Genomic DNA, 22,490 nt, shown 5'->3' on the forward strand with positions numbered 1-22,490 from the left:
TTTAATGGTAGGTTTATTTGAACAGTGAGAGACAGAATAACAACAACAAAATCCAGAAAAACGCATGTCAAAAATGTTATGAATTGATTTCCATTTTAATGAGGGAAATAAGTATTTGACCCCTCTGCAAAACATGACTTAGTACTTGGTGGCAAAACCCTTGTTGGCAATCACAGAGGTAAGACTTTTCTTGTAGTTGGCCACCAGGTTTGCACACATCTCAGGAGGGATTCTGTCCCACTCCTCTTTGCAGATCTTCTCCAAGTCATTAAGGTTTCGAGGCTGATGTTTGGCAACTCGAACCTTCAGCTCCCTCCACAGATTTGCTATGGGATTTGCTATGAGTGGCTAGGCCACTCCAGGACCTTAATGTGCTTCTTCTTGAGCCACTCCTTTGTTGCCTTGGCCATGTGTTTTGGGTCATTGTCATGCTGGAATACCCATCCACGACCCATTTTCAATGCCCTGGCTGAGGGAAGGAGGTTCTCACCCAAGATTTGACGGTACATGGGCCCGTCCATCGTCCTTTTGATGTGGTGAAGTTGTCCTGTCCCCTTAGCAGAAAAACACCCCCAAAGCATAATGTTTCCACCTCCATGTTTGACGGTGGGGATGGTGTTCCTGGGGTCATAGGCAGCATTCCTCCTCCTCAAAACACGGCGAGTTGAGTTGATGCCAAAGAGCTCCATTTTGGTCTCATCTGACCACAACACTTTCACCCAGTTCTCCTCTGAATCATTCAGATGTTCATTGGCAAACTTCAGAAGGGCATGTATATGTGCTTTCTTGAGCAGGGGGACCTTGCGGGCGCTGCAGGATTTCAGTCCTTCACGGCGTAGTGTGTTACCAATTGTTTTCTTGGTGACTATGGTCCCAGCTGCCTTGAGATCATTGACAAGATCCTCCCGTGTAGTTCTGGGCTGATTCCTCACCGTTCTCATGATCATTGCAACTCCACGAGGTGAGATCTTGCATGCAGCCCCAGGCCGAGGGAGATTGACAGTTATTTTGTGTTTCTTCCATTTGCGAATAATCGCACCAACTGTTGTTACCTTCTCACCAAGCTGCTTGGCGATGGTCTTGTAGCCCATTCCAGCCTTGTGTAGGTCTACAATCTTGTCCTTGACATCCTTGGAGAGCTCTTTGGTCTTGGCCATGGTGGAGAGTTTGGAATCTGATTGATTGATTGCTTCTGTGGACAGGTGTCTTTTATACAGGTAACAAGCTGAGATTAGGAGCACTCCCTTTAAGAGTGTGCTCCTAATCTCAGCTCGTTACCTGTATAAAAGACACCTGGGAGCCAGAAATCTTTCTGATTGAGAAGGGGTCAAATACTTATTTCCCTCATTAAAATGCAAATCAATTCATAACAGTTTTGACATGCGTTTTTATGGATTTTTTTGTTTGTTATTCTGTCTCTCACTGTTCAAATAAACCTACCATTAAAATTATAGACTGATCATTTATTTGTCAGTGGGCAAACGTACAAAATCAGCAGGGGATCAAATACTTTTTTCCCTCACTGTAGCACTCTAAAGGGATAACTTGAAATAACATGTAAGTTAATAAAATAATCTAAATAAAAATATGTGATTATTTATTAGCCTAGTGGTTATAAGTATTTAGGCACATCATGTGAATTAGGCCTCTTGAAATTATTGTCAAAAGCGCAAGAGATATTGTTGCATGAATGTCTAGATTATTTATGGCTTGATTGATCGATCATATAGACATATGAAAATTGTTTTTCAACAACTCCAAGCTATTGCCTGTCTATGGCGTACGAACTACTGACTTATTGCCTTTTTAAATGTATTATAAAGACACCTGCTGGTAACTCTCAACTGGTTAGGACAGATAATGAGGCGTGACTCTTATGACTAAAGAGGCTTCATGCATTCAGCTTTTATTTTTACCCATATGAGGAGGAGTAAAATGTTTATATTCTCAGCACGTATGACCAATTGTCTACTCTGAGACGCTTTGTGGATACGGGCCCTGATCTCTTTTTCAGAATGGCCACTTATACCCAATCAGAGAGATGTGATTAAGCAGAACTCTTCTCCAACGCGCGCACGTGCGCGCACACACACACACACACACACACACACACACACACACACACACACACACACACACACACACACACACACACACACACACACACACACACACACACACACATACACACACACATACACACACACACACACACACACACCCCACACACACCCCACACACACCATACACACATGCACAAGCACCACACACAAACCCCACACGCACCCGACAGGCACCACACACACACACACACGCACACACACACACACACACACACACCCCACACACACACCATTCGCAGACTACTCCTACTTACACTACATTCAGAAAGTATTCATACTCCTTGACTTATTCCACATTTTGTTGTTTTACAGCATGAATTCAAAATGGATTAAATATTTCAAAAAATCTCACCCATTTACACACAATACCCCATAATGACAAATTGAAAACATTTGTTGTTTATTGAAATGTATTGAAAATGAAATACAGAAATATTTATTTTACATACAGTATGTGTTCACACCCCAGTGTCAATACTTTGTAGAATCACCTTTAGCAGCAATTACAGCTGTGAGTATTTTTGGGTAAGTCTCTAAGAGCTTTCCACACCTGGATTGTACAATATTTGCCCATTATTATTTTCAAACTTCTATAAGCTCTGTCAGATTGGTTGTTGATCATTTCTAGACAACCATTTTCAGGTCTTGTCATAGATTTTCAAGTAGATTTACTGTACCAGTCAAAGGTTTGGACACACTTACTCATTCAAGGGTTTTTCTTTATTTTTACTATTTTCTACATTGTAGAATAATAGTGAAAACATCAAAACTATGAAATAACACATATGGAATTATGTAGTAACCAAAAAAGTGTTAAACAAATCAAAATATATTTCAAATGTGAGATTCTTCAAATTGCCACCCTTTGCCTTGATGACAGCTTTGCACACTCTTGGCATTCTCTCAACTAGCTTCACCTGGAATGCTTTTCCAAAAGTCTTCAAGGAGTTCCCACATATGCTGAGCACTTGTTGGCTGCTTTTCCTTCACTCTGCCGTTCGAATCATCCCAAAGCATCTCAATTGGGTTGAGGTCAGGGGATTGTGGAGGCCAGGTCATCTGATGCAGCACTCCATCACTCTCCTTCTTGGTAAAATAGTCCTTACACATCCTGGAGATGTGTTGGGTCATTGCCCTGTTGAAAAACAAATGATAGTTCCACTAAGCCCAAACCAGATGGGATGGTGTATCGCTGCATAATGCTGTGGTAGCCATGCTGGTTAAGTGTGCCTTGAATTCTAATTAAATCACACACCATAACACCTCCTCCTCCATGCTTTACGGTGGGAACTACACATGCGGAGATCATCCGTTCACCCACACCGCATCTCACAAAGACACAGAGGTTGGAACCAAAAATCTCAAATTTAGACTCCAGACCAAAGGACACATTTACACCGGTCTAACGTCCATTGCTCGTGTTTCTTGGCCCAAGCAAGTCTCTTCTTCTTATTGGTGTCCTTTAGTATTGGTTTCTTTGCAGCAAAATCGACCATGAAGTCCTGATTCACACAGTTTCCTCTGAACAGTTGATGTTGAGATGTGTCTGTTACTTGAACTCTGTGAAGCATTTATTTGGACTGCAATTTCTGAGGCTGGTAACTCTAATGAATTTATCCTCTGCAGCAGAGGTAAATCTGGGTCTTCCATTCCTGAGGCGGTCCTCATGAGAGCCAGTTTCATCATAGCGCTTGATGGTTTTTTGCGACTGCACTTTAAGAAACTTTCAAAGTTCTTGAAATGTTCGTTATTGACTGACCTTCATGTCTTAAAGTAATGATGGGCTGTCGTTTCTCTTTGCTTATTTGAGCTGTTCTTGCCATAATATGGACTTGGTCTTTTACCTACCTTGTCACAACACAACTGATTGGCTCAAACGCATTAAGAAGGAAAGATATTCCACAAATTAACTTTTAATAAGGCACACCTGTTAATTGAAATGCATTCCAGGTGACTACCTCATGAAGCTGGTTGAGAGAATGCCAAGAGTGTGCAAAGCTGTCATCAAGGCAAAGGGGGGCTATTTGAAGAATCTCAAATATAAAATATATATTTTCATTTGTTTAATACGTTTTTGGTTACTACATGATTCCATATGTGTTATTTCATAGTGTTGATGTCTTCACTATTATTCTGTAAAAAATAGTAAAAATAAAGAAAAAACCTTGAATGGTAGTGTAAGTCAAAACTGTAACTCGGCCACTTAGGAACATTCACTGTCTTCTTGGTAGCACCTCCAGTGTAGATTTGGCCTTGTGTTTTGAGTTATTGTCCTGCTAATAGGTGAATTTATCACCCAGTGTCTAGTGGAAAGCAGACTGAACCAGGTTTTCCTCTAGGATTTTGCCTGTGCTTAGCTCCATTCCGTTTTCTTTTTTTGCCTGAAAAACTCCCCAGGCCTTAACCATTACAAGCGTACCTACAACACGATGCAGCCACCATTATGCTTGAAAATATGGAGAGTGGTACTCAGTAATGTGTTGTATTGGATTTGCCCCAAACATAACACTTTTTATCATTATTGTTAAAATGAGAGGCCGCCTGAATCTTTAATTTAAAGACACTTGCTCCTTTTGGTCTCAACGTAGAGTTTGATCTAAAGCCATTCTTGTGATTCTTGTGTCTTTGCTATCTATTGCGAATAATGTTTGTAGGCCTATGTAGCCAAATTTTATCTATGATCTTATGTTATCCATTCATGATTTTCTTATATGTTCTATTTATATATCTAAATCAACCAATGAAATCAAGCCACAGCCATTGCTGTTTATTTATTTATTTTCCTCACATGTTGTCACGATCGTTGACTGAAGACACGGACCAAGGCGCAGCGTGATAAGCGTACATACTTTTATTTAACGTACTAAACGACAAAAACAACGAACAAACGATACGTGAAGTCCTGAGGTTATAACACAACAAACCTTTACGGATCAAGATCCCACAAAGACTAGTGCAAAACAGGCTGCCTAAGTATGGTCCCCAATCAGAGACAACGAGCTACAGCTGCCTCTGATTGGGAACCACCCTGGCCAACATAGATCAAACGATCTAGAACAAAAACATAGAAAAACTAAACATAGCAAATGCACACCCTGGCTCAACATTTAAGAGTCCCCAGAGCCAGGGCGTGACACATGTCCCTAATACCCTTCCGTACATGTCACATAGCAAGATGTTATCCTGTATTTTAAGCCTTATCCAGAAATTAGAATTAAACCAAAAATGAAAGCTATTGTTTGAGGATGATGCTGGACCTTCTGACATAAAAAAAAAGAAAAGGCAGTTTGATATAAATAAATAAAATACCATTTAGCAGACGCTTTTATCCAAAGCGACTCACAGTCATGCGTGCATACATTTTTTGTGTATGGGGTGGTCCCGGGGATCGAACCCACTACCTTGGCGTTACAAGCGCCGTGCTCTACCAGCTGAGCTACAGGCACATGATTGCGCAAAAAACACAGGGCCCTAGTCATATGCAATGTTTTTCTGTCCTCTTAAAAAAAATTATTTGAAGTTATTTGTTACAGTACACTTCACCTCAGGGCCAGGCACAGCATGCTCTTAAAAACCCAATTTAGTTCTACATCTAAAACCCAAGACCAGGGGCGCAGGTTATTAGCCTAAAATGATCAAAGTCTAAAACAAATATACTTTTAGCATTTTACCCCAAACCCCTCATTACACATACTGAACTGTACCTGTCCTTGTCTCAGTGGGACTTCTTGGCTTAGATAAAGTTCAAATAAAATAAAAACTCCATTGTTTCTTCCTTTCTGTGGCGATACATCAAAACATGTGTTACCATTCAGGCTCCAGGTGCAATCTGTTAGTCTGGGAAAGAGAAATCTTTTCATATTTTCCACACTAACCTGTCATATAGTGAGGTGTTCTGTGATAACACTGACGTCTCTCAGGGAGAGTCTCACTATTTAATTTAATAGCTGCTATCAATCACGTACACGCACACACACACACACACACACACACACACACGCACACACACAAAAAAACTTGCACAGGCACACACACACATACACACACTTGCACAAACACACACACACACACACACACACACACACCTATTTACCTGGTTCATCTTCATTTTATTATTTAATCTTAGTCTATTTAATCTTATTATTGAATCTTAGTCTATTTAATCTCATTATTTAATCTTAGTCTATTTAATCTTATTGTTTACAGTTTTTGCCTTTTGCTTACACACTTTTTGCAGAATTTGGCTCATTATGTCAAAACTCAACACACAAGCCAATCAGACATAACACTTGGAGATTAACAACTCACATATATGCCAAAATGAAACACTGCAATCAAAACTTAACACTCCTTTCTAAAAAATGAAATTCTTGCAACAAAACCATACACACAAGCAACATTTGAATGACTATTTCATATCAGCAGCAACACACTGATGGGCTTTATATAAAACACTGCAGTCTTTGTGTTTCTATTTTTATTGTCATTTTATTGTCATTGTCTTCTGTAAAACTCAAAAGTAGAATTTCTGCAGTAATCAAACAGTATTTACAAAAAAGTTTTTACAAAAAAACAAACATTCTTACAGAAATTATTAACATCAAATTTAGCAACAAAACAAAAGTAAAAAAACTAAACAATTATTGGATAAATTGCTATTGGGGGGAAAAACATATACTTGTTTTGTGTGTGTGTGCGTGTGTGTGTGCGTGTGCGTGTGCGTGTGTGTGTGCGTGTGTGTGGTGGGGGGCGGGGGGGGCTTTTGGATCACGCCTTCTGTTCGGATCTGGCCACAAGACCTCGTCAACATCACAGGCGATGTCCTCATTGGGCTAGGCATCGGGGAAAATATCGCCTTGTGTGCCGAATCCACCCTTGGATTGATCCCACCTCAATGTCTCCACATGCCTCTTCCATTGCTTGCAGAAGAGTCATGCGGGCATGTGGTTGCAGATCATATACTTTCCACCGCCACGCTGAAAATAATTCCTTGATTGCATTTACAGTAGAAAGGGGCTGTAAGGGGGCAGGTATAAAACTGTGAAATTATTGTGGTTGTTGAACCAATCTCGGACCAGAGCAGCCCGGTGGAAACTAACATTATCCCAGATGACAACAAACCTGGGCTGCTGTGGTCTGTCCTGCACAACTGCATGTAGTGCATCTAGAAATGCAATGATCTGTCCTGTATTGTAGGGACCTAGAGTGGCATGATGATGCAGGACTCCTTGGACACTAATTGCAGCACACAAGGTGATATTTCCCCCACGCTGCCCAGGGACATTTACAACAGCCCTTTGTCCCACTACGTTACGGCCCCGACGCCTGGTTTTGGCCAGATTGAAGCCTGCCTCATCCACGTAGATGAACTCATGCGGCAGTTCGGCGGCATCAAACTCCAGAACTGTCTGTAACAGAAAATATTGAATAGTGTTACTGAAAACACATACAGTAACTACAATGTCTATATTTTCACACAAGTAGGGGCTGGGTTGGGTGAGTATAGACAAAAACTACAAGCTACAGGCAGGGCAGGTGGCAGCATAAACCCTCATTCCCACATCACAATATATAGTATGTAAAGTAAAGTGACACATACCTGCACATAATCATGGCGCAGATCCTTGACCCTGACACTGTTCCTCTCAAATGGCACCCTGTACAGCTGCTTCATTCTGAAGTTATGTTTCTGTAGGATGCGACTTAGTGTAGAAATGCTGACCCTGTTGATATTGTTGAATTCATTTCCATTTGCAATTATGCGCTGTTGCAACTCACGAAGTCGGATTGCATTATTTTCTCGCACCATTTCAATGATGGCAAGCTCTTGTTGTTGAGTGAAGAGCTGTTCCCTTCCACCTTGAGGAGGTCGTCCAACCATTCTGTAGAAAATGCCACCACAAGATGTCATTGGTTAGGTTATTTTTCACATACTGTACTTTCAAACTGTACACAGTACTGCAACATCACAATGGTATTCCCTTTACATATACAGTACTTCACAGCACTACCCATTTTTGTATAGTATAGTTAGTACAGTAATACTGTAATATGATACAGAATCATGTGACACATACAGTAGGTACAGTCTGGAGTAGAAACTTGAAGATATACCTGTTCTCCAGTCGGAATGTCCTTATTATCGATGCTACTGTGTAGCGACTGAGGTTAGGGTGGACTCTTTGCCCAGCCTCCCTCATGGACAGGCCATGATGTATCACATGGTCCACCAGAGTAGCCCTGATGTCATCTGATATACGTCTCCGCAATGGTCCTCGTCCTCTTCCACGTCCTCTTCCTCGTCCGACTCCTCTCTCTCTCTTCGTCCTCTTCTTACTCTGACTCTCATTGCCTCCATGCTTGCAAAGTTCTAAAAATGGCTTACCTGAGGCCTATTTGTAGTGCTAAGGCTCAGAATGATTGGTGTTCTGTTTTCTGTGCAAGTGTTTTCAGGTGTGTATGTAAGTGCATACAATTGCCAGATGAGTTTTGCATTTTGAACAGTGTTTTCCCAATGATAACAGGTGATTTCGTTTTTGAACAAAGTGTCTAATGTAAGAAAACGTGTGTAGTGTTTCACAATAAGTGTGTTACAGAATTGCAAACAAAGTGCAAAGTTGACATTGTGTTTAAGCCATGGTTACACTGTGTTTAAGGTATGCTACAATAAGTTTAGGTATTGAGGCTTTGGTCAAAGCATTCGGTTTTAGTGTGTAAGCAATGGGCAAAAACTGTAATCTTAGACTATATCAGTCATTCTCATACTCTTAATCTCATAACTATTTATAGTTTTAATAATCATCTGCCAATATTGACCGTTTTTTCTACACTTTGTCCTTGTACTAGATGTTATTAGAACATAACTTAACTTTTTAAGACACACAACAAGTGTGTGTGTGTGTGTGTGTGTGTGTGTGTGTGTGTGTGTGTGTGTGTGTGTGTGTGTGTGTGTGTGTGTGTGTGTGTGTGTGTGTGTGTGTGCGTGCGTGCGTGCGTGCGTGCGTGCGTGCGTGCGTGCGTGCGCGTGCGTGCGTGCGTGCGTGCGTGTGTGTGTGGCCCTCGTCCCTCCCACCTCTTTACCTATAAATACACCCTCTGATCCAGATACTGTCTGATATGTAATCGCTTCTCATCCATATTCATAACAGAGGGTACTGGGTTGTGTTGTAGCTGGGTCAGGGCTTTACACTGTACTGGGTCAGGGCTTTACACTGTACTGGGTCAGGGCTTTACACTGTAGCTGGGTCAGGGCTTTACACAGTTCTGGGTCAGGTCTTTATAATGTAGCTGGGTCAGGTCTTTACACTGTACTGGGTCAGGGCTTTACACTGTACTGGGTCAGGGCTTTACACTGTACTGGGTCAGGGCTTTACACTGTACTGGGTCAGGGATTTACACTGTAGCTGGGTCAGGACTTTACACTGTACTGGGTCAGGGCTTTACACTGTACTGGGTCAGGGCTTTACACTGTACAGGGTCAGGGCTTTACATTGTACTGGGTTGTGTTAAAGCTAGAAACATGTTTGTTTACCACATGAAAACTCAACCTCCATGTTTTATTTTAGAATGAGAATGTGCTATTAATAATACATTTGCTGGTACCTGGTGAAATAATGTTGAATCTCTGCGCTTGAGTTGATGTTCTAACCACTGTTTGTGTGTGTGTGTGTGTGTGTGTGTGTGTGTGTGTGTGTGTGTGTGTGTGTGTGTGTCTGTGTGTGTGTGTGTGTGTGTGTGTGTGTGTGTGTGTGTGTGTGTGTGTGTGTGTGTGTGTGTGTGTGTGTGTGTGTGTGTGTGTGTGTGTGTGTGTGTGTGTGTGTGTGTGTGTGTGTGTCTGTGTGTGTCTGTGTGTGTCTGTGTGTGTCTGTGTGCTTGTGTGTGTGTGTGTGTGCTTGTGTGTGTGTGTGTGCTTGTGTGTGTGTTTGTTTCTCATTTCAGGTTCCTACAGAATAACAGCATCCAGACAATCTCTAGTCAAGCCTTCAGTGGACTCTACAAACTAGAGCGACTGTGAGTTACTGACATTAGCTCTTTCATAGCCTCTTTATGCTACACCACTTTGATGACACAAACTAGGTCCAGGAGAGATACTGTAGAGAGACGGATCTAGATTCAAATCTCTCTTTAAGAGATTTCTCCCACACTACCTACGGAGGTCTCCCATACCCCTCTCTGAGTGTAAAGACAACAGCCTCTCTCCCAAACCACATGTCCCCATGCAAGAATTACCATAATACCAGTAGACAGCATTTTTTTTTCTCTGTTAGCCAAATTGAAAATGGAAGGCTTTTAAAAATATCCACACATGTGTGAATCATTGCATTAATCAAGTGTGCAACACTATGTGCAATATGGTTTAGATGAGAAGCTCCTGTAAAGTTTGAATTGCTATCCTTATTTTGTTTGACTATATACTATGGTATTTATGGTATGCTAATGACTAATGAATCACTCCATTCAAGGATAGTGTAAACAGGGAAGATGGTAATCTGATGTTGAAGAGAGCTAGATCTCACTAGGCACATTTTATTAATGTAAATCCACCCTTACTGAAGACAGAGAGCAATAGAGAGAGAGAGAGAACTGGAGAGATGTGAAGCACACAAAACTAGAATGAGATTCTATTTCTTAATAAATAGATAGATACTAACGGTAATGGAAATCAATAATCAATGAACAGCAGCGTAATGGTAGTAATACATCTAATAAATAATCACGAGGGGGTGTAAGTGTGTGGCGTTAGTAATGAGTGTGTGAGGGTGTATGTGAGTGTGTGGGTGGCGTTAGTAATGAGTGTGTGAGGGTGTATGTGAGTGTGTGGGTGGCGTTAGTAATGAGTGTGTGAGGGTGTATATGAGTGTGTGGGTGTGTAGTGTGCCTCCTTCACATCACTGTCGGTAGTGTATTTTGTATTTTGTATTTATTATGGATCTCCATTAGCTGTTGCCAAGGCAGCAGCTACTCTTCCTGGGGTCCAGCAAAATTAAGGCAGTTATAATTTTTTTTTAAACATTACAATACATTTATAACAGATTTCACAACATATTAAGTGTGTGCCCTCAGGCCTGTACTCTACTACCACATATCTACAACACAAAATCCATGTGTACATGTGTGTATGTTATCGTGTGTTTGTATGCATGTGTCTATGTTTGTGTTGCTTCACAGTCCCCGCTGTTCCACAAGCTGGATTTGTATCTGTTTTTTAAATCTAATTTTACTGCTGGCATGAGTTACTTGATGTGGAATAGAGTACCATGTAGTCATGTCTCTATGTACGCAGCACGTATGACATCCTCAGCTATAGGGGTTGGCTGTGTAAGCCCTGCGAGCGGTAACTCTGTCCTTTAGCTTAGCGCGTACCTCTGTGTTAATACAGGACTTTTGATTGGGGAAGCAGCGAACCTTCACTGTGGGGACAACGTCGGCGATGTGCATTTCCTGATGAAGCTGGTGATGAAGCTGGATAGCTCGTCAATGCTATTGGCGGAGTCCCGGGAAAACATATTCCAGTCAGCACTAGCAAAGCAGTCCTGCAGCGTAGCCTCTGCATCGGTGGACCGTTTCTCTATGGAGCGCGTCACGGACGCTTCCTGTTTGATATTCTGTTTGTAAACAAGAAGCAGGAGTCATGATTTGCCAAAGGGGGGATGAGGGAGGGCCTTGTATGCTTGCTTGTGGGTTGAGTAACAGTGGTCTAGGACTTTATTGCCCCTAGTGGCGAAGGAGATGTGTTGATTTAAGGTGGGCATCAAGTGTCTTAGTGATGCAGATTAAAATCACCGGCAACAAGAAAAGCAGCCTCCAGGTGTAAGTTTTCCTGCTTTTTTATAGCCTTGTACAGTTCGTTAAGTGCTAGCTTGTTGTTGTTGTTGTTGTTGTTGTTGTCCTGGCGTGGGAATATATACAGCAGTCACAATAACAGATGAAAACTCTCTCGAGAGGTAGAAGGTTTGGCATTTGACCATCAGTTATTCCAAGACGGGTAAACAATAGGTTGAGACTTCCACTGCGCTAGAGTCTGCACACCATTTGTTGCTGGTGAAGAGACAAGTCCTGTCCACTCGGTGAATGGACAAGATACCCATGGGGGTATCTTGTCGGAAAGCCATGTTTCAGAAAAACAGAGAAAAATTGCAGTTACCGGAGTCCCGTTATAATAATAATATGCCATTTGCAGACGCTTTTATCCAAAGCTACTTACAGTCATGTGTGGATACATTTTTACATATGGATGGTCCCAGGGATCGAACCCACTACCCTGGCGTTACAAGCGCCGTGCTCTACCAATTGAGCTACAGAGGACCGTTGATAGCAAATCTGCCATCGGAGGTCATCCATCTTATTATCAAGTGGCCAATAGAATTAAGGTAAGTGGTGTCCGGTTTTACCTCACCTTAGTCTCAACAGGACGCCCCCTCTCCTGTCTCTTTTTCACCTGTGTTTCCTCTTGGGTAGCCCAAAGATTGGGTCGGAGGTACACAAAGAACCCAGGGCAGATGAGTCGAAGTTGAAGCCGGAATTGAGGTAATTGCCGATCTGATGTTCAAAAGTTATTGTCGGTTACAAGAAATGATAGTGGATACATTTTGTGCAGAAAGTAAAGATAAACGCCACAAAAATCACAAAATAGTAAAGTTGTGTGTGAATGTGTGTCGGACATTATTCATTCTAATCAGACTGTTTTTTTTTACATGGATGATACATTGGAGATAATATAAGGCATGAACTGGAAACAATAGAACACTATGAAAAATCTGGGAAACCAGGCCTGCTATTCATAGCCGACTTTGAAAAGGCATTTGATAAAGTACGACTTGAGTTTATAGATAAATGCCTGGAGCATTTCAATTTTGGAGAATCTCTTTTAAAATGGGTTAAAATCATGTATAGTAACCCTAGGTGTAAAATAGTAAATAATGGCTATTTCTCAGAAAGTTTTAAACTGTCAAGAGGAGTAAAACAAGGTTGTCCACTATCGGCATATCTATTTATTGTGACCATCGAAATGTTAGCTATTAAAATCAGATCCAACAATAATATCAAGGGATTAGAAATCCAGGGCTTAAAAACAAAGGAGTCATTGTACGCAGATGATTCATGTTTTCTTTTAAATCTACAACTTTAATCCCTCCACAGCCTCAAAGAGGATCTAGATACATTTTCTAACCACTCTGGAATACAACCAAATATGATAAATGTACTATATTACGTATTGGATCACTAAAAAATACTATTTTTACATTACCATGTAGTTTACCAATAAAATGGTCTGATGGTGATGTGGATATACTCGGAATACATATCCCAAATGAAATAAATGATATCACTCCAATAAATGTTAATAGAAAGTCAGCAAAAATAGATAAGATCTTGCTACCATGGAAAGGTAAATACCTGTCTATTTGTGGAAAAACCACCCTGATTAACTCTTTAGAATTATCCCAGTTTACCTATTTGCTTATGGTCTTGCCAGTTGTTTAAATTACATGAGAAAATAATATTCCATTTTATTTGGAACGGCAAGCCAGACAAAATTGGATGGGCCTATTTATATAATGAATATGAATTCGGAGGACAGAAATTATTAAATATTAAAGCATTAGTCCTATCACTAAACGCTTCAGTCATACAAAAGTTACACTTAAATCCAAACTGGTTCTCTAGCAAATTAGTAAGATTGTCTCACCCCGTGTTCAAGAATGGCCTTTTTCCCTTTATTCAGATTACAACCTCTCACTTTCAGTTATTCGAAAAGGAAATCCTCTCCCGATATCACTATTTCTAAAACAATCCATAGAAAGTTGGTTGCAATTTCAATTTAATCCTTCAGAAATGACAGAACAAATATTGCAACAAATATTGTGGTTAAACTCAAATATACTAATTGATTTAAAAATATATATGTTTTGAAATAATGTTTAAAAAAGGTATAATCTTCGTAAATGATATCATAGGTAGAACTGGTGGAGTTATGTCGCACATGCAGCTAACAAAAACATATGAAAATGTCTGCTCTATCCAAAATTACAACCAAATAATTGCAGCATTACCACAAAAATGGAAGAGGAAAGTGGAAGGGGGAAAAAGTAAGGAACTTGTTTGTCGACCCTGCATTAAAGAACATAATTGGTTAAAGAAATTTGTGATAAATAAAAAAGTATACCAGTTTAATTTAAGGACCAAAGGATTGACAGCCATCCCATATAGATTGCAAAATAGTTGGGAAGAGATTTTTGACGTACCGATTCCATGGCATAGTGTTTATGAACTGATACGCAAAACGACGGCGGATTCAAAACTTTGAATTTTTTAATTTAAATTATTATACAAAATTCTTGCTACCAATAGAATGTTATTTATATGGGGGATACAATCTTCCCAGTTCTGCAGATTTTGCTGCGAAGAGACAGAATCATTAGATCATTTGTTTTGGGACTGTCCATTTGTAGCTTGTATTTGGTCACAGGTCCAGGAATGGCTGAAGGATTGCAATATTTACCTGGAGCTAACCCTGCAGATAGCACTACCAGGTGATCTGAAAAGTCACAGTCAAGTCACAGTCACAGTCGATCAATAATATAATAATACTTTTAGCAAAAATGTTTATTTTCAATTTACAATCTGTAGAAACAATGAGAATAGTAGGGTTCAGAACATTTGTGAAACAACACAGTACAGTTGAAAAATATATGGCAAATAGTTAAGAGATAGATGGTAGGTGTTGAATGGAGCTGAAGGATGGGACTAATAACAACAACTATTACAGTTTTTTTCAATTGTTTACACGCGATTTTGAAAACAGAGTTATTTTTGTCAAAATATAATCACAATTATCCAAACACCACAATCAATTAGCAAAATTCCTAGATTGTTTGCAAAATGACACACTTCAGTCAAAACATACACACTTCAGTCAAAACATATACACATATTTGTGAAAATGCTATTTGTTTTCATTTAACCAACACAGTCATCAATGATCACTATTGCAGCCAGTTTCACACTGCTGTGATAAATAAAAAACACATTTGTAAAAAAAAAAATATATATATTTTTGGCCAGACATTCTTACTGTATGTGAGAGATAATTTAGGTGACAAAAAATAGTGAGAAACTCACAACATTATTCATGATTTGTTTTGAGATATAAGGAGAATGTAGACAAATACTGTAGGCCTACTATAACCTTACCAAGCACTGCACAACACTTGATGCTGCAGACTGAATATTTCAAGTATTTATTTCAATACTTACAGTATTTCTTACCATAATCAGTTACAGTAATCAACCAACAATGATATCAATTACTGTAAACAAATAAAATCCGTAGACAAATAAAAATGACTGCATGAATTACAATACATACACTTTGACTCTGAAGAAAAGTAAAGTAAAAGTAAACAGAAATGAAAGAAAACTACTGTAAAAGCAACAAGAATACTGTAACTATCTGTCTCTCCGTCTGGCTGGATCAGGCCATAACATTTCATCCACATCACAGGCTATGTCTTCATTGGCAAGGCACCGTTGGAAGAATCGCCTTGTGTGACGAATCCACCCCTGCACTGAAGCTGCTTCAATAAGATCACATGCCTGTTCCATGGCCTGAATGAGGGGCAAACGGTCATAAGGCCGCAGGTCATATACCTTCCACCGCCACGCTGAAAAAAATTATTCTATAGGATTCAGGAAGGGGGAGTATGGGGGAAGGTATAAAACTTCAAAATCAGGGTGATCATGGAACCAGTTCTGGACTAGAGCAGCCCGATGAAATGAGACATTGTCCCAAACGACAATGTACCTCATCTGGTCCACTTGGTGTAATGCTGTGACAATCTCATGCAATCGGTCAAGAAATGCAAGTATCAGATTTGCATTATAGGGTCCCAGATTTGCATGGTGGTGGAGGACCCCATTTTGTGTGATAGCAGCGCAAAGGGTGATGTTACCCCCTCGCTGCCCTGGCACATTGGTGATTGCCCTGTGCCCAATTACATTTCTCCCTCTTCTTCTTGTTTTTGCAAGGTTAAATCCAGCCTCATCCACATATATAAATGCATGTTGAATTTCAGCAGCATCCATTTGCAAGACTCTCTGAAACACATTAAAGAAAATAGGATGCTATTCAATATCTATAGCACAGTATTTTTTTGTGACAGAACATTATGAGCAGTGCATGATACCACACCATAGTCAGATGAACAAAGCATACCTCCACATACTCATTGCGCAGATGTTTCACTCTCTCTGAATTTCTGTCAAATGGTACCCGATACAGTTGCTTCATGTATATTTGATTTTTCTTTAGGATTCGACCTAATGTTGACAGAGAGACTCGTTGGATGTTATTGAAAATATTGTCATCATTGATGATATTGGCTTGGATTTCTCGTAGCCTGATACAATTATTGGCCAAAACCATGTTCACAATGGCGGCCTCTTGTGCACGACTAAACATAGGGCCCCTTCCACCTTGGTGTCCTCGACCCTCAATCCTTTGTAAAAACAAAATAAGATAAAAATAAATAAATATATATATATATATATATATATATATATATATATGCAGCCTACTGTCAAATGTCACAGTAAACAATATTGATTATACAAGCTTCAGTTTCAATGTATACTGTGTGGTTAGCTTACCTGTTTTCTCGATGAAATGTCCGAATTACTGACGCAACAGTATTTCTGCTGAGATTTGGTTGAACTCTTTGTCCAGCTTCCATCAGTGTCAGTCCATGGTTGATAACATGGTCAATAAGTGTTGCACGGATTTCTCGAGTCAAATTTGGTCCTCGTCTTCTTTGTTCAGGTTCTATCAACTCTTCAAGTCCTTCTCTACCTCTTCCTCTACCTAGGTGTCTTCCTCTACCTCCTTCTCTTCCTCTACCTTCTTCTCCTCTACCTATGCCTCTTCCTCTACCTCCTTCTCCTCTTCCTCTACCGCCTTCATCTCCTCTTTGAGCTCCCCCTCTCATTCTCACTCTTCTTCTTCTTCTAACTCCTTCCATTTTTGTTGAAGACAGGTGAACTCACCTGCTGCCTTTTATAGCACACCTGAGTGCTGCGTTTTCAAATTAGCACATGTGTGCTTCCACACCTGGTAGATGTGTTTATCCAATTCGTTCATTAGTGTGGTAATTGGCAATCCGGTGCTTTGTAATTACAAGGAAGTAACCTCACGATCCTTATCTGTGTCTAAGGTGTGAAAATGTGTGTAGAGTTTTACAAATCACTGTGTGTAATGTTTTGCAAAAAGGGTGAGGCGGACATTGTGTGTAATGTTGTGCAAATCTGTGGAGGTGTTTTGCTCATTGGAGTCCAATTTTGCTAATTGTGTGGAAATTTTAATTTTAGTGTGTAAACAATCATAAAAAACTGTAACAAGAAGATAAATAATGTAAAACATACTGTGTCCATAATAAGTATATAGGTTATATGTTGAGAGCTTTTGTGAAAGAGCACAGTTAGAGAGATATGGTATATAGAAGCAAACCGGATGGGCATCATGAAAATGATCGGAGAGTTTGAGGGTAGAGGAAGTTCAGGAGTAAAAACAAACTAAATAGAATTATTGTAAAATTGACTGTGTCCGTAAAATGTATATAGTATGTATAAGCTGGAAGTAGAGGCCTAAGCGTTGTTGTTCACTAGTTTACTCCAATTAGGGAAGGGGTTGTGGGGTTGGAAAGTAATAAAGGGAAATATATTTTTTAAAGGATATGTATATATATATATATATATATATGTATATGTATTTATATGTATGTATGTGTATATCTTTAAGTAATACCTGGAATAGTATAACAGTAATCTTCTACCCCCCCCCCCCCCCCCCCCCCCCCATTTAAAAAGAAAAAAGGGAAAAACGGGTGGTTGTCCCACTGGCTATCCTAAGTTGAATGCACCAATTTGTAAGTCGCTCTGGAGAAGAGCGTCTGCTAAATGACTTAAATGTAAATGTATGTACCTATATACAGTTGAAGTCAGAAGTTTACATACACTTAGGTTGGAGTCATTAAAACTCATTTTTCAACCACTCCACAAATTTCTTGTTAACAAACTATAGTTTTGGCAAGTCGGAAAGGACATCTACTTTGTGTATGACACAAGTAATTTTTCCAACAAAAAAATTATTTCACTTATAATTCACTGTATCACAATTCCAGTGGGTCAGAAGTTTACATACACTAAGTTGACTGGGCCTTTAAACAGCTTGGGAAATTCCAGAAAATGATGTCATAGCTTTAGAAGCTTCTGATAGGCTAATTGACATCATTTGAGTCAATTGGAGGTGTACCTGTGGATGTATTTCATGGCCTACCTTCAAAATCAGTGCCTCTTTGTTTGACATCATGGGACAATGAAGTCTGGTTCATCCTTGGGAGCAATTTCCAAACGCCTGAAGGTACCACGTTCATCTGTACAAACAATAGTATGCAAGTATAAACACCATGGGACCACGCAGTCATACCGCTCAGGAAGGATACACGTTCTGTCTCCTAGAGATAAATGTACTTTGATGTGAAAAGTGCAAATCAATCCCAGAACAACAGCAAAGGACCTTGTGAAGATGCTGGAGGAAACAGGTACAAAAGTATCTATATCCACAGTAGAACTAGTCCTATATCGATATAACCTGAAAGGCCGCTCAGCAAGGAAGAAGCCACTGCTCCAAAACAGCCATAAAAAAGCCAGACTACAGTTTGCAACCGCACATTGGAACAAAGATCGTACTTTTTGGAGAAATGTCCTCTGGTCTGATGAAACAAAAATAGAACTGTTTGGTCATAATGACCATCGTTATGTTTGGAGGAAAAAGGGGGAACGCTTGCAAGCCGAAGAACACCATCCCAACCGTGAAGCACGGGGGTGGCAGCATCATGCTGTGGGGGTGCTTTGCTGCAGGAGGGAGTGTTGCACTTCACAAAATAGATGGCATCATGGGGAAGGAAAATTATGTGGATATATTGAAGCAACGTCTCAAGACATCAGTCAGGAAGTTAAAGCTTGGTCGCAAATGGGTCTTCCAAATGGACAATGACCCCAAGCATACTTCCAAAGTTGTGGCAAAATGGCTTAAGGACAACAAAGTCAAGGTATTGGAGTGGCCATCACAAAGTCCTGACCTCAATCCTATAGAAAATGTGTGGGCAGAACTGAAAAAGTGTGTGCGAGCAAAGAGGCCTACAAACCTGACTCAGTTACACCAGCTCTGTCAGGAGGAATGGGCCAAAATTCACCCAACTTATTGTGGGAAGCTTGTGGTAGGCTACCCGAAACGTTTGACCTAAATTAAACAATTTAAAGGCAATGCTACCAAATATTAATTGAGTGTATGTAAACTTCTGACCCACTGGGAATGTGATGAAATAAATAAAGGCTGAAATAAATCATTCTCTCTACAATTCTGACATTTCACATTCTTAAAATAAAGTGGTGATCCTAACTGACCTAAGACAGGGAATTATTGCTAGGATTAAATGACAGGAATTGTGAAAAACTGAGTTTAAATGTATTTGTCTAAGGTGTATGTAAACTTCCTACTTCAACTGTATATACAGTGAGGGAAAAAAGTATTTGATCCCCTGCTGATTTTGTACGTTTGCCCACTGACAAAGAAATGATCAGTCTATAATTTTAATGGTAGGTTTATTTGAACAGTGAGAGACAGAATAATAACACAAAAATCCAGAAAAATGCATGTAAAAAATGTTATAAATTGATTTGTATTTTAATGAGGGAAATAAGTATTTGACCCCCTCTCAATCAGAAAGATTTCTGGCACCCAAGTGTCTTTTATACAGGTAACGAGCTGAGATTAGGAGAACACTCTTAAGACACCTGTCCACAGAAGCAATCAATCAATCAGATTCCAAACTCTCCACCATGGCCAAAACCAAAGAGCTCTCCAAGGATGTCAGGGACAAGATTGTAGACCTACACAAGGCTGGAATGGGCTACAAGACCATTGCCAAGCAGCTTGGTGAGAAGGTGACAACAGTTGGTGCGATTATTCGCAAATGGAAGAAACACAAAAGAACGGTCAATCTCCCTCGTCCTGAGGCTCCATGCAAGATCTCAACTCGTGGAGTTGCAATGATCATGAGAACGGTGAGGAATAAGCCCAGATCTACACAGGAGGATCTTGTAAATGATTTCAAGGCAGCTGGGACCATAGTCACCAAGAAAACAATTGGTAACACACTATGCCGTGAAGGACTAAAATCCTGCAGCGCCCGCAAGGTCCCCCTGATCAAGAAAGCACATATACAGGGCCGTCTGAAGTTTTCCAATGAACATCTGAATGATTCAGAGGAGAACTGGGTGAAAGTGTTGTGGTCAGATGAGACCAAAATCGAGCTCTTTGGCATCAACTCAACTCGCCGTGTTTGGAGGAGGAGGAATACTGCCTATGACCCTAAGAACACCATCCCCACAGTCAAACATGGAGGTGGAAACATTATGCTTTGGGGGTGTTTTTCTGCTAAGGGGACAGGACAACTTCACCGCATCAAAGGTCCGATGGACGGGGCCATGTACCGTCAAATCTTGGGTGAGAACCTACTTCCCTCAGCCAGAGCATTGAAAATGGGTTGTGGATGGGTATTCCAGCATGACAATGATCCAAAACACACGGCCAAGGCAACAAAGGAGTGGCTCAAGAAGAAGCACATTAAGGTCCTGGAGTGGCCTAGCCAGTCTCCAGACCTTAATCCCATAGAAAATCTGTGGAGGGAGCTGAAGGATTTGAGTTGCCAAACGTCAGCCTCAAAACCTTAATGACTTGGAGAAGATCTGCAAAGAGGAGTGGAACAAAATCCTCCCTGAGATGTGTGCAAACCTGGTGGCCAACTACAAGAAACGTCTGACCTCTGTGATTGCCAACAAGGTACTAAGTCATGTTTTGCAGAGGTGTCAAATACTTATTTCCCTCATTAAAATGCAAATCAATTTATAACATTTTTTACATGCGTTTTTCTGGATTTGTTGTTGTTGTTATTCTGTCTCTCACTGTTCAAATAAACCTACCATTAAAATTATAGACTGATCATTTCTTTGTCAGTGGGCAAACGTACAAAATCAGCAGGGGATCAAATACTTTTTTCCCTCACTGTATGTCAGTGTCGGCCCACGGCAAGAACACCGACAACTCCCCCGGCCGGTCCTGGCAGTAGGACGGCAGAAACCAACCCACATCCTGATTCACCCGTTCCACCTGTCCATTAGACTCGGGGTGAAACCCAGAGGTCAGGCTGACCGAGACCCCCAGAAGTTCCATGAACGCTTTCCAGACCCTGGATGTAAACTGGGGACCCTGGTCAGACACTATGTCCTCTGGTACCCCGTATTGCTGGAAGACGTGCGTAAACAGGGCCTCCGCAGTCTGCAGGGCCGTGGGTAGACCGGGCAAGGGAAGGAGGCGGCAGGCTTTCGAAAATGACCAGGATGGTGTTGTTACCCTGAGAGGGGGGAAGATCAGTGAGAAAGTCAATACACAAGTGGGCCGTTGTAGAACTGGTAAGGGATGTAACTTACCCGCTGGGAGGTGCCTAGGTGCCTTACTCTGGGCGCACACCGAGCAGGAGGAGACATACACCCTCACGTCCTTAGCCAAGGTAGGCCACCAGTACTTTCCGGTCCCCTTGTTCAGTGCTCGGTAATCAATGCAAGGGCTGTCACACCCTGGCTCTGGGGACTCTATATGTTGAGCCAGGGTGTGTATATTCTATGTAGCGTATTTCTGTGTTGGCCAGAGTGGTTCCCAATCAGAGGCAACGAGTGTCAGCTGTTGCTGGTTGTCTCTGATTGGGAGCCATATTTATAGAGGCTGTTTTCCCACAATAGTTGTGGGATCTTGTTTCCAGTTGGTTTGTTCCTAGTTAGGTTTGTCCTTTGGATGTCACGTATCGTTTGTTGTTTTGTTCGAGTGTTTACTCTCTTTAAATAAAGTAAGTTTGCTTTCAACGCTGCGCATTGGTCTACTCCGTCTAACGATCGTGACAGAAGATCCCACCATACCAGGACCAAGCAGCGTGTCCAGGAGCAGGCGGCCTGGACATGGGAGGAAGCGCCGGGAAAGGAGCTGGAGAGGTTGGCGATGGCCCAGGTGGGCAAAGCGCGGTCCTGGGAGGACATGCTCGGGGGCAAGGGGCCATGGGCTAAGATTAAGGCCCTGGCGAGAGAGGAGCAACGGCGTCAACAGTGTCGTCGTCGGACGGACGAGAGGCAACCCCAGAACATTTTTAGGGGGGGGGGCACACGGCATGGGCGACTGGGCAGCAGGAGGCTGCCACAGGGCGAAATGGGAGACGAGGAGAGAAGGCCACCGGGTTATGGGAGCCATTGGTGAGAGGAGGG

The 22,490-nt window shown here is 41.1% G+C and overlaps 1 protein-coding gene across 1 annotated transcript in view; it reads left to right on the forward strand.

Moving 5' to 3' along the window:
- The window catches only part of LOC311099890 (relaxin receptor 2-like), a gene marked incomplete at its 5' end in the record, with an annotated part of 178,084 nt that overhangs the window by 66,376 nt on the left and 89,218 nt on the right, over positions 1 to 22,490 (forward strand). The window contains one exon of the mRNA XM_084140610.1: positions 10,062 to 10,133. Within this exon, the coding sequence (XP_083996736.1) occupies positions 10,062 to 10,133 (72 nt within the window). The remainder of the gene's footprint in view (positions 1 to 10,061; positions 10,134 to 22,490) is intronic.

This window comes from Coregonus lavaretus (genome assembly GCF_964263955.1).
Source record: "Coregonus lavaretus genome assembly, chromosome: 24".
NCBI lineage: Eukaryota > Metazoa > Chordata > Actinopteri > Salmoniformes > Salmonidae > Coregonus > Coregonus lavaretus.